General features: G+C 38.4%; 1 protein-coding gene and 1 pseudogene across 2 annotated transcripts; both read right to left on the bottom strand.

Moving 5' to 3' along the window:
* Positions 1–28: 28 nt before the first annotated feature.
* Positions 29–2,690, bottom strand: LOC141826968 (putative leucine-rich repeat receptor-like serine/threonine-protein kinase At2g19230; annotated as a pseudogene).
* Positions 2,691–3,832: 1,142 nt separating this feature from the next.
* LOC141826699 (alpha,alpha-trehalose-phosphate synthase [UDP-forming] 1-like) lies at positions 3,833–14,689 on the bottom strand. 2 transcript variants are annotated; one of them, XM_074713979.1, is made up of 18 exons: positions 14,576–14,689; positions 13,617–14,069; positions 13,201–13,298; positions 12,608–12,996; positions 11,631–11,745; positions 11,349–11,450; positions 11,117–11,267; positions 9,620–9,708; positions 8,305–8,353; positions 7,488–7,588; positions 6,911–7,098; positions 5,984–6,101; positions 5,388–5,567; positions 5,200–5,322; positions 5,034–5,121; positions 4,828–4,958; positions 4,639–4,737; positions 3,833–4,512 (listed from the first exon to the last, which is right to left on the bottom strand). In XM_074713979.1, exons 2-18 carry the CDS (start codon positions 14,047–14,049, stop codon positions 4,081–4,083), a joined length of 2,886 nt encoding a protein of 961 aa, XP_074570080.1. In that variant the 5' UTR covers positions 14,050–14,069; positions 14,576–14,689; the 3' UTR covers positions 3,833–4,080. The 2 variants fall into 2 exon arrangements, with proteins under 2 accessions (XP_074570080.1, XP_074570081.1); XM_074713980.1 differs by lacking the exon at positions 14,576–14,689 and having other exon boundaries at positions 13,617–14,239.
* Between the last annotated feature and the right edge of the window lie 462 nt (positions 14,690–15,151).

Genomic DNA, 15,151 nt, shown 5'->3' with positions numbered 1-15,151 from the left:
ATATCAATTTTCAGCACAGAAGTGTTACTTAGCTTCTAATAACCTTTGAGTTTAGGTTTCCCTTGGGCATAAACTCACATACTAGTGCCAAATGATCTTCATCCCATGCAATAACCAACCAAAGAAACCAAATTCTTGTGATGAACCCTTGTCAAATGTTCAGCCTGCAAGATGAAATTGTTTAAGTGGCCACTTTTCGGATTCGTGTCTATACAATTCGACTAGGATCAGTTACCTCAGAAAGAAAATCTTCTTTTCCTTGTGAAGATGATTTGGTTAGCAACTTGACAGCAACTTCAGTAGCATCTTCCAAATGGCCATAGTAAACAATTCCGAACCCTCCTTTTCCGATGATCTTGCTGAAGTTATCAGTGATGAACTCCAGTTCCTTGTACGTGAATTTTCGATTTTCAAGTTGATATTTGCCTCCAATTTGGAGCTCTTTGATGGTGCATTTGCTGGAGAGTTAACGACTATTCCTATAATTCATGATAATGAATTCTGAATCAGAGTAACCTTGTTTAGATAATACTAACCAACCTTTTCTCTTTTTAAGTATGCAGCGAAGCTATAATTGCCACCGAGCACACACACACACACAGCAGCACCTACAAAGCAATGAGCATCTAGAACTTCTAAAACTTCTTCTTAGCTCGCAAGAATCTCCTCCAAGACAAATGTTGCCTTCAGTTCTGCCATTACAAAATTTTGCATTTAACTAAGCATTGTGAAAAAGAGCTCAACATATTAAAGAACAAGTTGTTGCTTGAATACTTCGTGGTAAGAAACTAGTATAGTTTGCAAGATGAAGATCAACCTCAAAGTAAGAGAACCATTCTGAGATTTCTCAAGAAGAACAGAAGGAATGGCTCCACTAAGTTGGTTATCTGTCAAATCTCTGCAGGTAGCCAAATAACAAAATTACTTCTTCATTTGTTCAACATATAAATTTATAAATACTGACTAAATAATACTTACAGGACTCTGAGAGATGACAAATACCCCAGAGCATCAGGTATCGATCCTGTTCAAGTTGTTATGAGACAAATCCCTGCAAAATATTATCTGAAACTGATTAGTGAAGTCGATAAAGGAGATTTTAATCTTGAAAATTGCAGTGAGAAATAACAGTTACAAGTACTGCAGTGCACTTAGGTTGGCAAACGAAGTGGATATTTGACCTGTCAATCCACTGTATGACAGATTGCTGCAAGAAATTGAATCTAAAGAATTATTAGTTCTCAATTCAACTTTCAAATCTCTGCAGAGTAGAAGGAACTCACACTGCAGTGATCATCGGAACACCAGAGTTATTCAGTGTACAAATCAGTCCATCCCAAGTATAGGCTTGTGGAGAGCAAGGATCACCCATCCAGTTTCTTCTCACCTGGTACCAACCTTTGATCGCCAACATTGCATCCACTGAAAAATAAGATATTGTTATTTATAATCCTATCATCTAAATTAGTTTAACTGTTAAACCATTAGTCTTTTGCTGTCATTGCATTACCATCTTGGCTGTTGGATGCCACATTTGCATTTCTCATCGCTGTGAAGACCTCCAAGGCATTTATGATAGGTGGAAGCGTGGACCTTTCTGTTTCAACCAGAGTTATATCGCACTCATCAAACCCTAAACTGGGATCAGCATTGAATACGACGTCAGAGAGGAGGTAGGTCGGCGCCAAGGGCCTGCCGTCGTTCAGCAGGGCTCCATTGAGGTAGATCAAGAATTCCCTCGAGGCGTTCGGCTGGAGCTCGGAGAAGTACATGACAGTATAGAACTCCGTGAGGTCTCCTGGATAGGGTGTCAAGATGAGACGAAGTGTGGTGGAGTTGCTAGGGTATGCTGCAATCTGCATGGCTTTCTGTGGAGGCTGAAACTGATCACGAATCTGGTTCTGGATCCCAGAATTGGTGGATGTCAGACTCCATGAAGGTGGGGTGTCAATGTCGGACCAATAACGATCATATGGATCATCAGGATACCTGACCCAAGTACTCCCCATGTAGATTCTATACAAGTTGACCAAAGTGGTGGCGGAGTTGACTTGAGGATACAGAGAGGTCGGAACAGGCCTCAAATCTAAGCCAGAGATGTAAGGAGTTCCATGGCCAGTGTTGACCAGGCAAACTGAGATCACATCAGCTGTGGCTTCACTGACAGTTTCAGTGAGGATGTATCTACTAGAAGTTGTCTGGTTTATGGTCTTCCAGAGGTTGACTCCGAGGTAGAGATCGAACTGAACAAAAGGACTATTCTTGGCGTCGTAGTTTCCATATAAGAAGGTCGCTCTTACGAAGTATTTTGAGCCTCGGTTGATTGACTTGAAGGTGTAGCAGTTGCGAAGTCCCTCAGGGAAGCTCCTCACTGTCCAGTATCTCCGAGCAAGGACAGCAGGAACGTTGGACCGAGGGACGGCGTAGTTTACGCCCGTGTCGATGAATTCATCGTCGGAGACGTACCGTAGGCCGATGTTTTCGTCGACGTCGGAGGAGTTTGGATCGATCCCGCAGTCGATGAAGATAAAGCCTGCAGAAGCTCGAGAGTTAAGTTGCATGGCGCATGGAGTAGAAATTGGGAGGCAGAATAGAATGATTTGTGTAGTACCTGGCGGCTGTTCCTGTGCTCGAGCGGCGGCGGCCGCCATGAGGAAGAGGAGTAGAAGAAGCAGGAGCCGGCGATCCATGCTCGTCCAGTGCCGATCACTACTGTCCTAGGAGATCAAATTATCCACTTGAAACAAACAATTAATACATATTTTGGCAGTAGACAACCACAAAGCAGAATTCCTCGTCTTCATCGTCACTTAATTTATCGCCATGGTCGACTTTTTGGATAATACAGAAATTGACCAACAACAAGGTCTACGTTTTGCATTGTGATCGTCATCTATACTAAAGCCCATAGGTTTTGATGTAATTAAATAGATTGACTCTCAAAATTTTATTTCTTTTTTTTTAATTTTTATTTAGATTTTTTAAATTAATTGATTAATTGATAATTGGCGCGGTGCTGCTGCACGCCAACTGGATCGCCTTCCCAAAAAACCCGGCCCGACGCGCAACACCCGTCGCCGCACGTCACGTGCCGCATATCCCTCCCGGCCGCCGCCCACCGCCTCGACGCCACCACGTGCGGCGGCGCCTAAATCCGACTCCGCCCCTCGATCGGCGACCTCCTCGATCGCAACTCGCCTCGCCGCCGTCTTCGGCTGTCGTCATCCCGACCTTCGGCAGCTATTTATAGGCCGGCACGGAATCCAACTCATCTACGTGGCGGTATCTAATTGGTTGGATTTGTATTCGAAATCTTGATTAAATTCTGCGTGATCTGTCTTCGATTTGTCGTGCCAATTAAAGTTATTCAAAAATTCGACATCAAATTGTCTTGTTATATATATGTATATAATCTGTGTGATTATCTAAACCCGGCTGTTCATTATATTAAAAAAAAGATTCTCTCATTAAGTTTGCTTCTCTATTTGAAAATACACAAATTAAACCTTCTTATTTAATTTGCAAAAACAAAATATAGAGAAACTTCATTTAAATATTTTTAAAAGGCGGCATTAATTTGGATATTTATTTATCAATAACAAGGTAATTCTAGTAACAACTTAGTTGTTTCTTCTTCTTTGTTTAGTTTACAACTAAGTGATTAGAAGATACAAGCATGATCTTGGTCTACTTTCTTCTACATTGAGTAACTAATATACTCTCTACCCTTTTCAAGGAAGCATGACCAGCACGAAGACACTGCGTCTTGAGTACCAAAATATACACGAAACCACAACAATTTGTCGGAAAGATTGTTTCGGGTAGCTACATTTCGTCAAGAGCATGAGCATGAACCGACCGGCCAACCGCCCACCGTTATTCTATCTCTCCTTGAGTTGCAAATATATGAATAAATATCATGTACAAATGCTTTCCGCGAGGATAACTTAGCACATGAATGGCATGGATGATGGATAGGATTTGAAAGAAGAACAGCATAGAGGCGCGCGGAGAGAGATGACACATTCCAACAGCTAGCTAGCTAACTGAACTGATCGACTGAAAATCTAAAGAAGAGTATCAATCAGCATTCCTCGTGAATCCTAGAGAAGCAGCCGCAGCCAAGTTGGTGAGGAACGTCACCACCTCATCGGAAGTGTTGAGCAGATACCTCGCGTTGGAACGTTTCCTCCCGACTGCACAAGAGAAGTAGTTGTCACCCTTGAGATCGAGCACCGAAGACCCCTCTCGCCATGACATTGCCTCTTGAGGAGATCGCCAGCCGGCAGGGATGTTGTGGTTTGCAGACATCTTCTTTTCAGATCCAACAGGAACCACCCTCTGAGATTTTACATGTGATCCCCTTGAGTTGTTGTTCTTGATGCTCGATGATGATCTTCCGGTGAGTCTCTTGTCGGGGGTGGCTTTGCTGGCTTCAGATAGTTTCATTCTCGACGAATTTGCAGGTTCAGATGGAAGTTCTGGCTCAAAGAAAGTGTAGATATCCTCATCCTGCAATTCAAACAAACAAACTCCTCCTCCTATGATTATATGTTTCTAAATGCATAATCTGAATAGAAATAAGTTGTTCGACGATCATATTCGACTTTAAATTCTAAGCATTCAAGAAGTTCTTACCTTTCCGAGGAAATGTCCAACACACAAAACATAGTCGATCGGTGTAACCATGCTTTTGCTATGGACTATTTCTCCTAATATCCGATCAATAGCAGCACCCTACAAAAGTGCCCCCAGAATTGTACAACAAGAATGTATAGGTCCAGTTCTACTACACGAAAATGTATCGATCGAGCGATGGATTCATACCTTTGTAACTCCAACAGAGCGAACCTCGACCGATCTGCTACCTTGGACAACATCAACAGCTGCATTCGATATGGGACCTGTCCACAAATGCTGCAACATATCTCGTGCTTGAAGCCTTCCAAATTCAACATCTGGCCAAAACATCAAGGCTGAGTAACAGCAACAAGTTTCATGTTTTGTTATCAGAAGTTAGGCTGAGTAACAACCTGCATATTTATAGTTCCAAACAAGAGATGTCTCGCGATGCTCAAAATGAGACCTTGGTGTTCTCTCGGTAAAATATTCAAAGACATGCTGTCAAATTTCAGTTAGCATCCAATTGAGTCATCGAAAATGCACGGCAAGAAACAGAAACTCGATCAGTAGGATTACCTTTACACTGTCTACCCAGTCCATATTCAGATGCTCTGGCATTGTTGTCATCCAGTCTCCACCTGTGTGGCGCAGAAACATACCATTTTCGGCGGCAAGCCACATATTGTACTCTCCAAAGTTCTGCAAAGTAAAAGATATCTGTAAATTTGATTAATCGAAAAATAAGATGGCTTTAGCTTCCTCACATCATCTAAGACACTTCTGTCACTTCCGCTGAGGACGACTACTGTCGTTCGTGCGTCGTTACACAGAACTGTCAGTGACACTTTCAACTCCGGATGCAACTTCAACTCCATTTCTTTGATCTGGTCACCTCCTCTCCTTCCAGTAGACTCAATTGATTCAGTTAATGTCGCATTGAATCCCTAAGTATGGCCAAATCATTCAAAGAAACTGTTTAATTATACAACCGACGACATCAAAGGAACAGAAACAAATAAACAAAGGATTTTATTAACGAAAACTAATCATGGCATACACATGGCGTAGCTAATTGTTTCATTGTTCCACAAGGAGGACAGGGAAGCACATCAAAACACTCGGAAAGCATTTGGAAGACATCCCATCTTGACATTACCGACAAGAAGCTTCATAACTTTTAAACTTGAGAATCTTCAACAATGCTTATTAACACTTAATGGATGCATTTTTGTAATCAGAAAATTTCATAAAACAACAAGCATAGAGCAAAATGAATCGAAAATCAATGTAGAGGATACAGGGACAAAAGCAGAAAAACAGTTTACAAGCGTATGTATTATTGTTTCAAGAAGAAGAATACCAGTATAACCAATCGATTCATAGACTGCAAATACCGGTCCACAGTTATACTTGTAGGAAGCATAGGAGGAACTTGTCTTGTTCTAAGTTGAGCTTCGACAACAGTATCATTGAGTTCACTATATCATAAAAGGAAATGGTCAAAATAACCTGAAGTGTATATTTAACTCTATCTACCTTAGGCAACTGAAGAAAATCACAGTGCTATAGAACATTATAGCAAGAGAACAACAATCAGTCTGTCAAAAATAATACAATATGTTCCTTTCGTTAGAACCCTAGTTAGCATAGCAATGGGTTTAATTCACATAAAAAACAGGGATCAGCATCAAGTGAGCATGCCTTGGCCAAACTAGGTATCATGCCTGAGCCACAGTAGTCCCTGTGCACTAACCATGTTTGTATTAACCGCTCATTCTAGAACAAGCTTACAGAGAATCAAAGGTTTTGCATGAGACATGATAAACATGAATTAACCAAAATTTTATGGATGAATCATATTATCATATCACATTGGGCAAGTTTCTTTATGCTAGTTCTTTCGGATCAGTAGTTCTAATGAAGCTAGTATGGTAAAAATATTAAAAATTTCAAATTACCCATGGAACATTCTGATTTCGAAAGTAACCTACAAGTTAATGCAGCAAGGATGTTATTACATTGTACCAATATCTACCAGAACATCATGTTAACTAAATCAAGGAATTCATGATATGAATCTATTATTTATAACTGAGCATATACAACAATCATTTTTTGCTTTCTTAGTTATAATCATATACTTTAACTTGTAGTCATGGCAATGGATGCCTGTTAGATTTACTTCGAGCACAGAAATAGCATGTTTGTCCTTAAATTACTTCATTATGTAATATTTGTATGCCAACAAAACAGGTAGTAAGAGTTTAAAAGTTAGTCTGAACAGCACCTCACAAAGGTTTCTGCCCAATCTTGGGCAGTGTGTGTAGTCACATGTGCGTAGTTGTGCCTGTGCCGTTTTTCCCTCTCATCAGCAGACATGTTCAATGCATATCCAATAGAAGCAGAAACCTCTGCGATGTTCCATGGGTTAACTAAAAGAGCACCAGCCCCAAGTGACTGTGCAGCTCCTGCAAACTGAATAAGAGAACAAGAAGGATGAATCGTACAATATGAAGCAACAGATTCTGCGTTCGCAAAAGAAATAGGTAGCAATCCACAAAGATTGAAAACCATAACATATGAATGAGCTGTGTTCCTGATGTCTTAGTACTTGTATTCTAGACTTGGAAACTTAAAATATAAATGCCCAACCAAGCTTTTGTGACCATAATGATGCATTGGTAACAAAATTTGAATGTAGTTTCAGTTGGTTGCAAATGTGAGAAGAAGCAAAAAAGGGCATGTAAAAGACACACAAAACAGTAATTTTATTGCCTGAACTTACATAATAAATTGAAATGGAACGTGCCAAATAAAATCTCATATATTCACTTTAACATTAGACAGACAAGATAAGAAATTACTTCGCTTAAAATGAGAACTCCTTTCTTTTGTCCTTGACATGCTACAAACTCATAGCTTACAAGATTCATTCCATCTCGCAATGATGTTACTAAAGCCACATCTGAAGTGAGGAAAAGAAACGCAAAAGAGAAAAAAGTCAAATGGGCTTGAATGAAAAAACAGGAAAAGCAAAAATAATTAAGGTCAATTAGTTTGGTTGAGATTAGAAAAAGGTAATAGTGGAGCCAAAGATTTTTTTTCCCATCTATAATTGGGTGTAGCTGTGTAGAAGCATAAGAAGTTAAATTTCTCAAAAACAACTGATGCATTCAATAGTTAGACATGTTAATTAGAGTTAAAGGTCTGGGAAAGGAAAGCAGGATAAAGAGAGTAAAGAAACTATATCATCCAAATGATGTACGTATTACAACTATTGATAGCAAAAAAAATGTTTCATGATGAAATTTAACCATATGCATCATGGTGAATATCAAAAGGAACTACGAGCCAAGGAAATAATATAGTTAAACGCTCTTGCTAGTCATACACTTCTACTTAATTTTAAGCATCACTACTATGTTAAAGGTTCAAAGCCAGGCCGTTGGCTGGACATAATTAATTTGGTTAATATAAAGTAAATTTATTTCAGCTATTCCAACAAAAAAATGCATGGTTAGTAGTTTTAAAATGAAATGTGAACTGATGTCAGCATTAATGCCAATTTAGTTTAAATGTTTGATTAGCATCAGCATGATATTCTTATCCATCCTTCATAGTTCATGAGAACAATAAAATAATTTGAAGAACAAACATGAACAGAAGAGCAAAAACAATCACCAGTAATTGCATATAGAGCACATAATGCATGAAAATCAAGGGACCGATCCTGCAAGAAGGTAACTTCCATTAGAAGATCTGATATTTTTACAATTCAAAGAAGTTAATAACTATGAATAAAATGTAAAATAAAAATGTTTAATATGCATATAAAGGAACATCACTCATGTATGATCAAGAATTGTTCAAGACATTGCAGTTTGCATCTTTTATCTTCTTAAACTGGAGAAATGGGCCAACCTGAATTACTTAGCACGACAGCAACTCTCCACAGTTTGCACCATAATGCAGATCTAGATATTTTATATAAGCATAAATTCAAAGCCTTTGCAAAAGTCTTTATGGTTAATTCAGAAACTCACAAGTTCCAACCAATAAAATTCAATGCTCGTTAAATCATAATCTGGTTTCCTTGGGGAATCTACTTCTCTGATAGTCAACTCCAATTAATGTCTAGTATCCTTGCTATATCAATCAAATAGTTTGTCATGACTAATTAGGCTACCCAGTCTGAGCCTGATATCTAACTACTAACAGGAACAAGTCAACTGCAGCATATGAGAATAACAATCTTAAAATATTGTGATGTCATTATCTAAAAATCTTAAAATAATGTGATGACACTATCTATAAATGCAGTATTTATCTATCTGTAGAACATAAAACAGGCAACAACGTTTTATGTTTTTTGCAGGATAATGTTCTAAACGAAGTTTATCATCAATAACAGAATATGAATTGCTTATCTCATTTTTCTATCATGACCAACAAATAGTTTCATAATCAAAGGTTTCTATACATAAAAAAAGTTCAAATATCACATAAGTGATAAGTTGCAAATGAGTTATTTTTGAAAATCACATGTTATATACTTGAGATTGGTAACATGTACCCTTTATTTGCTTGGATTGCTAGAAAGAATTTTGATCAAATTTCTGAGATCCATGATATTTGATGGACATAACATATAGCTCAATAGGCATACAAAGCGCATTCCCATTTCCCATGGATACTCTTCATTGATTTTTGCTGTACTATCATGCATTTCAAGAGCACATGGCATATCATGTCATTGACTAAACAATTTTACAAGTTCTTCAAAGTTTTGTCAAACAGTTTTATGATTGGCATTTTTGGCTTTTATTCAACAAGTGAAATCTTATTAACAGCAGTAAGCAACAATAAAAAATATTTAGCTAAGTGTTAAGTGTTTATGCTATTGAAATACTTGCACTTCTGCCGAAGTTAAACTATATGAGAAGATTGCACAAAAATGAGATAGTGAAAACTATAAGGATGGTAAGTTGAGACAAACCAGATGATGGATTGGAACAGCTGTAAGTGTTCCAAATCGACCATTGATACGACCCACAATCTCATGAACCTGGCTAGTAAGCTTTTGATCTATGAAAAATAAGAGAGTAAAATTAGAATTTAATCAATTTGATTCATCATCAATAAAGTAGCTTCTCTTCTAATTAATACAAGATAATGTTTTATCTTCCTTAGCAACTGGTAAAAGAAAAGACACGTGGAAAATATCCTTCCTTTAATACTATTTTAGATGAATGCAAAATTAATTCACAACAATACCTATTTTATTAAATTTATTTTAATAAAATAAAAACCTATCAAATCCAACCATAGGACTCGCACAAGGTTTTTTTTTCTACCTAAAAAAAAAAATTCTGCCAGTGCATGTTTTCAAAAACATCTGTCTACATCCAATGCACAGAAGTGGGATATATTGACAGAACATGGGAAAAGAGGTGCTATAGCAATGATGGTTGTTGATCAAGTTCAACTTAATGGAGCCTCAACCTCAATATTTCATTGTTGTCTAATGTTTTATTGTGACAAGAAGGTAGATATCAACATAGAAAAACAATTGCACTAAGCATAGTGGAAGAATATTTTATATTGGAAAAGGTAGACAGAGAAATTAACCGTTTTCCCTTTGTTGAATTAACAATCAATTAGCAGATATACAATGACATTGCAAGCAAGATGAAAATGACAGACATTTGTGCACCATTGTAAGTGGGTTGTTTGAATGACATGTAATAGTATTTAATTGAGTGAACAGTATAAGATTTCAACTAATAATGTTACTAAGGGACATGGTTAGAGTAGAGCTAATCCTTTCTCTGAAATCCGACTAAAAACAAGATGGAAGCATCATAAACTTAGTTGTGGTTCAAATTTTGAAGAACCAGCACAAAGAAGCATGTGATGCGTTAGCCAGTTTCTGAACTAAAACCATTGACCTATATCTGGTATTTTGCATGGAATTCATAAATGATTGGTTCAGGCATCTTCACAAATTACCAAGATACAAACACATAAATTCCTATTCTTGTGAATAACAAGTTGATACTGAGTTGCATTTATGCAATTTTTCCAAGAATGTAAAAAAAAAAAGTATGTGAGTATAGACATAGGTGAGGTCTAAATCTATGATAAAGCTGTTTTTTTTTTACTTAAATCAATAGAGGTGTCAGATGTTGGGTGGGTTAGAAGTGTTCTTACAGAGATACAAAGGAATAAATGAAGAGTTTAGAGCCATCTGATGACCTTCTAGCACAGTCCATATGGACTTTTATGGTCAGCATAACCCTCCACAAGCTTGTCAAATTTTTTTAAAATAATAGAATTCTAGAAAAATCCAACTGTGAATTTTCAGAAAATGCTAAAACTGAAACCTCATGAGTAAACTAAGCACTAGTACTGGTCTGCTACCAATAATAAAGAGTTTAATGAATCACACTACCAAAAACTGCCAAAAAATACTTGGTATGGACAGGATACATACATTCAGGGACATCAGTTCTTGTCGGAACAGCTATTTGTAGCAAGACTACTTTGTCACGCCATGCTGAATTTTCCTCTAGGAACTTTTCAAATGCCAAAATCTTTTGGGGAATACCTTTGATCATGTCAAGCCTATCTACACCCAGCATTACCTATCATCAAATGATTGATTAATAAAATGAAGAAACAGTGATATTACAAGACTACATTAATGGAGAGGCCTTGCTGCCTACCTTTCGGCCTGCAAATCTATGCTTCAACTCGTTGATGTGCTCTTTGACAGCAGGAAGGTCAAGAGCTCGTTTAAATCGATCTGCATCAATTCCGATAGGAAACTGAAGACAAAACGAAAAATTAAGGTAAGAAAGATCAGCAACAACTTTAATGCATCACCTTTCTCCTTTTCTTAAAAAAAAAAAAAAAGAAAAAGGTTAACCATGAAAATAGAAATAGATAAAAATATTGTATAATAATGATGATGAGAATGATATTAGGAATAAGCAAGTAGATGATACCGCAGCCACCCTAGTAAGCCTTCCTTGGTCTTCCACACCTTCAGGTGTACCCTCAAGTCCAAGAATGCGAGTGCAGGCACTAACAAAATGTCTTGCATAATCATATGTATGAAACCTACAGAAGGCATTTAAATGATAAGATCACTGCATGAAGATAAGTTCATCCAGTTACATTGTATATGCCCTCATATTCATACACAATTGTGAGTTTCTTTAATCTTCAACTTACTTAACTATATGACTAGATCAAACTTTAATATATAAGAAAAGAGTAGACTTAGTTTATTTGTAATCTAATACAAAAATTAAAAGTTAAAAAATGAGTAGAAGAAGAATCATTACTAAATAAGTTGCTGTATAAAAGCAATAGTTATGTAATGATATGAAACAAAAAAGAGCTTTTTGCAATTTTACATTTTACAAATAGTTGGGAGTTGGGAATACCATGGCATGATGATGATGATGATGATGACAACCATGACTTACAAGTTATAAATACCTACATCTATAAGTTTTAGAAAATTATTATTTGTATTTTTCAATCATTACATGATGAGCATAAATTATCTTTTATGTATGTTATCAAGATTAAGGTCTTAACAATTATATTTTTATAGCTGTATATGCACCTTTAAGGCCCAAATGCTTCCTGCATGCATAAGCTTTCAAAACTTAAAAGCTTTAGCAAATTTTTCATATATTGCTTAATTGCAATTTTATGCATTGTTAGCATAGTGGATTCTAACACCAACACTGAATACAGTGATACCAAAGTTATTTACAAACTGACCATAAAAGAATATCTATCTAGACATCCTAACCTAATACAACAAAAAGAGACAGAGAGAGGATACACACTTAATGTCTCAAAATATCATATGACATAATTGTCGAAGTTATGTAGAACAAAACGTATGAAAGTGTCTAAGTATGTTTGATATGTCTCTCCAAATAATTGAAATGAAAAGTATGCTTACCCAACAAGATCAGCTGCAAGAACTGATCTTAGTAATTCAGACCGAGATGGAAGGGTCCTGTGGATTTCTGAAGAAGGGAAAGGTGTGTGAAGGAACCAACCAACTTTCATCTTGCTATTATGCTCCTTAAGACATTTAGGAAGAAACATTAGATGGTAATCATGACACCAAACAACATCGCCGTCTTGGTAGTGCTTATTCACAACATCAGCAAACATCTGGTTGGCACGCTTGTATGCATCAAACTGAGATTGGAAGCTGCGAGTGGTTGCCAACCGATCTTCTTGTGGAAGCCCAAGATAATGAAAGAGAGGCCAGAGCATGTTGTTGCAGTAGCCATTGTAATATAGATGTACAATTTCTTCATCAAGGAAAACCGGAATGCATCTCTGCTCGAGATAAACAACTTGTTATGGCAGAGATACATTCTTTCTTTATTAAGGAAAACACAACATTCAATATGCCCAAAAGAAAACATTAGCATTCTTCATGATGATCCAATTAAGTAAAATCCATTTTTTATTGTAGATTCTTAAGGGATGAACTATCAAGGTGTAAAAAGACATGGCAAATTGTGAAGAATAGAAATGAACCTTCTCAGCCAATGCCTTTGTAAGAGCCCTCTGGCCAACTTCATCTGGTACATTGACACCAGCCCATCCAATCCACCTGGCATCAACATCCTTTACACCTACATCAACAAAGAAGCTAGTAAAATAAGCTTTCGCCGTCTGCTGAACATGTATTGTATGAAATAGTGCATCTAACAGCCATGTTGATCATGACTCTTATTTGCGTGCATGATCAAGAAGATAAACGAAAGAATACTAATATTAATGCTCAAACTGAATATGGGAGGAAATTTTGTGAGACTAACATGATTCATATGTCCACACTAGCATATTACAACATAAGTCAAAGAAATGCTCTTAAGAAGCAGCAGCAAACAGGAGATCGTTGCAGGGCAAATATTAATATCCCAGAAAGCATTTGGAAGCAGAGAACACACCAAGCAGAGCGCTGACGAGCCCACCAGCACTGATCTCCAAAAACCAGGAATCCTCCCCCTTTCGAACTGCAGACACGGGCAACCTATTCGCCACGACCAGCAACCGCTGTTTCATGGGCTTTCCCCTGTTGCTCCTACTTCTCGCTCCAATCATGGTTACCGGAGTAAAGGGCCCATCCACAATCTCGTCATCGGGCTCGCCGCCGGCTTCCTTCCCAGTTCCGTTCTCCGACGGATGCTCGGGCGACCCCACCTCCGCACCGCCATCGCCGCTGCTTCCGGCCTCGTCCTGTACGAACGCTCTGTTGATCTTCCTGAGTTCTCTGTCGCGGAGCAGCCGCTCGACCCTCGTGGTAGGGTTACGGCCGCCGCCATATTTTCCCCCTTGCATGTTGTGTTGCTCCTCGGGCGACTCCTCGGAGACCGGTTTCATACAGTCAGATTGCTACCGCCCTGCATTGGAACAGCGATAAGGCCCATTAGCCGGCGAACAAACAAATCCTCCGGCGACAGGTGAACCCCGGCGATCGGCCTGTCACGCAAAGATGCCGCCTTTGCGTGGTCCCATTACCACACACTCCGGTCAGCGGCAGATTACCTCCTCACTCATCGCAAGTTCTCATTTTTCCTCCTCGGCCTGGTACTATTCCTAGACTAGATTATGTGATTGCGAAAAAAATCCAAGAAAGCGAGATTAAACGAGGTTGGGCCAACAGTGGTGGTGCGGAGCACGGTGGCCCCTCGTGAAACCCACCCCTCCTCCAACCTCACCTGTTCTATTCGACCACGCACTGAGCGCATGCAACTCGCTGGCACCAAATCACACAAATCAATGGCCATTCATGGCGATCGACACCCACGCGCCACAGTTGCAGATTTACAACCAGCCCTAAGCCACGATCGACGAGGGAGCCATAACAAAGACACATACACAACATACATACATACATGATACATACCCAAAAAGAGAGAGGTAGATTCCAATACCACCTTCTCCTCCTCCTTCTTCTTCCTGTTCTTGTTGCCCCGCCCGCCCCGCCTCGCCTCGCCCTTTGCGCGAGAAGAGAACTGATCGAGTGACACGGGAAAGGAAGCCTGTGACGGTTGTGACGCTGCTGCTTCCGATCCTTGACCCTCCCCTTTTTATACCGTGCAGCGCTGCGGAGTGACCATGCAAGAGTCACTCGTGTCTCGACACGAGAACTGGTGCCTCCTGGCTCCTCCTACTCTAATTTTACCAAAAATATATATATATATATATATATATAATCATTATTCTACCCCCTAAATTTTTAAATTTGTTAAAATAATCTCACAATTTAGAAGCTCTAATCACTTTACCCTCGACCAATTACACTTTCATCCAACATCATGGTAATATTTTAGCATCATTCAATTTTAAGGGGTATTTTTCAAAAATATATATATATATATATATATATACACGCTTTCCTCATATAGAAAGACTAAACAAGAAAAGGGAATATAAGTAGCTAATTAATAACATAATTAAAGTAAATGAAATTACTCTTTCT

Source organism: Curcuma longa, chromosome 4 (assembly GCF_044706935.1).
Source record: "Curcuma longa cultivar G26 ecotype Majalengka, Jawa Barat chromosome 4, ITB_CL_G26_1.1, whole genome shotgun sequence".
Taxonomy (NCBI): domain Eukaryota; kingdom Viridiplantae; phylum Streptophyta; class Magnoliopsida; order Zingiberales; family Zingiberaceae; genus Curcuma; species Curcuma longa.
Note: the sequence above shows the minus strand (reverse complement) of the source record. Positions and strands in the feature narration are given on the sequence as shown.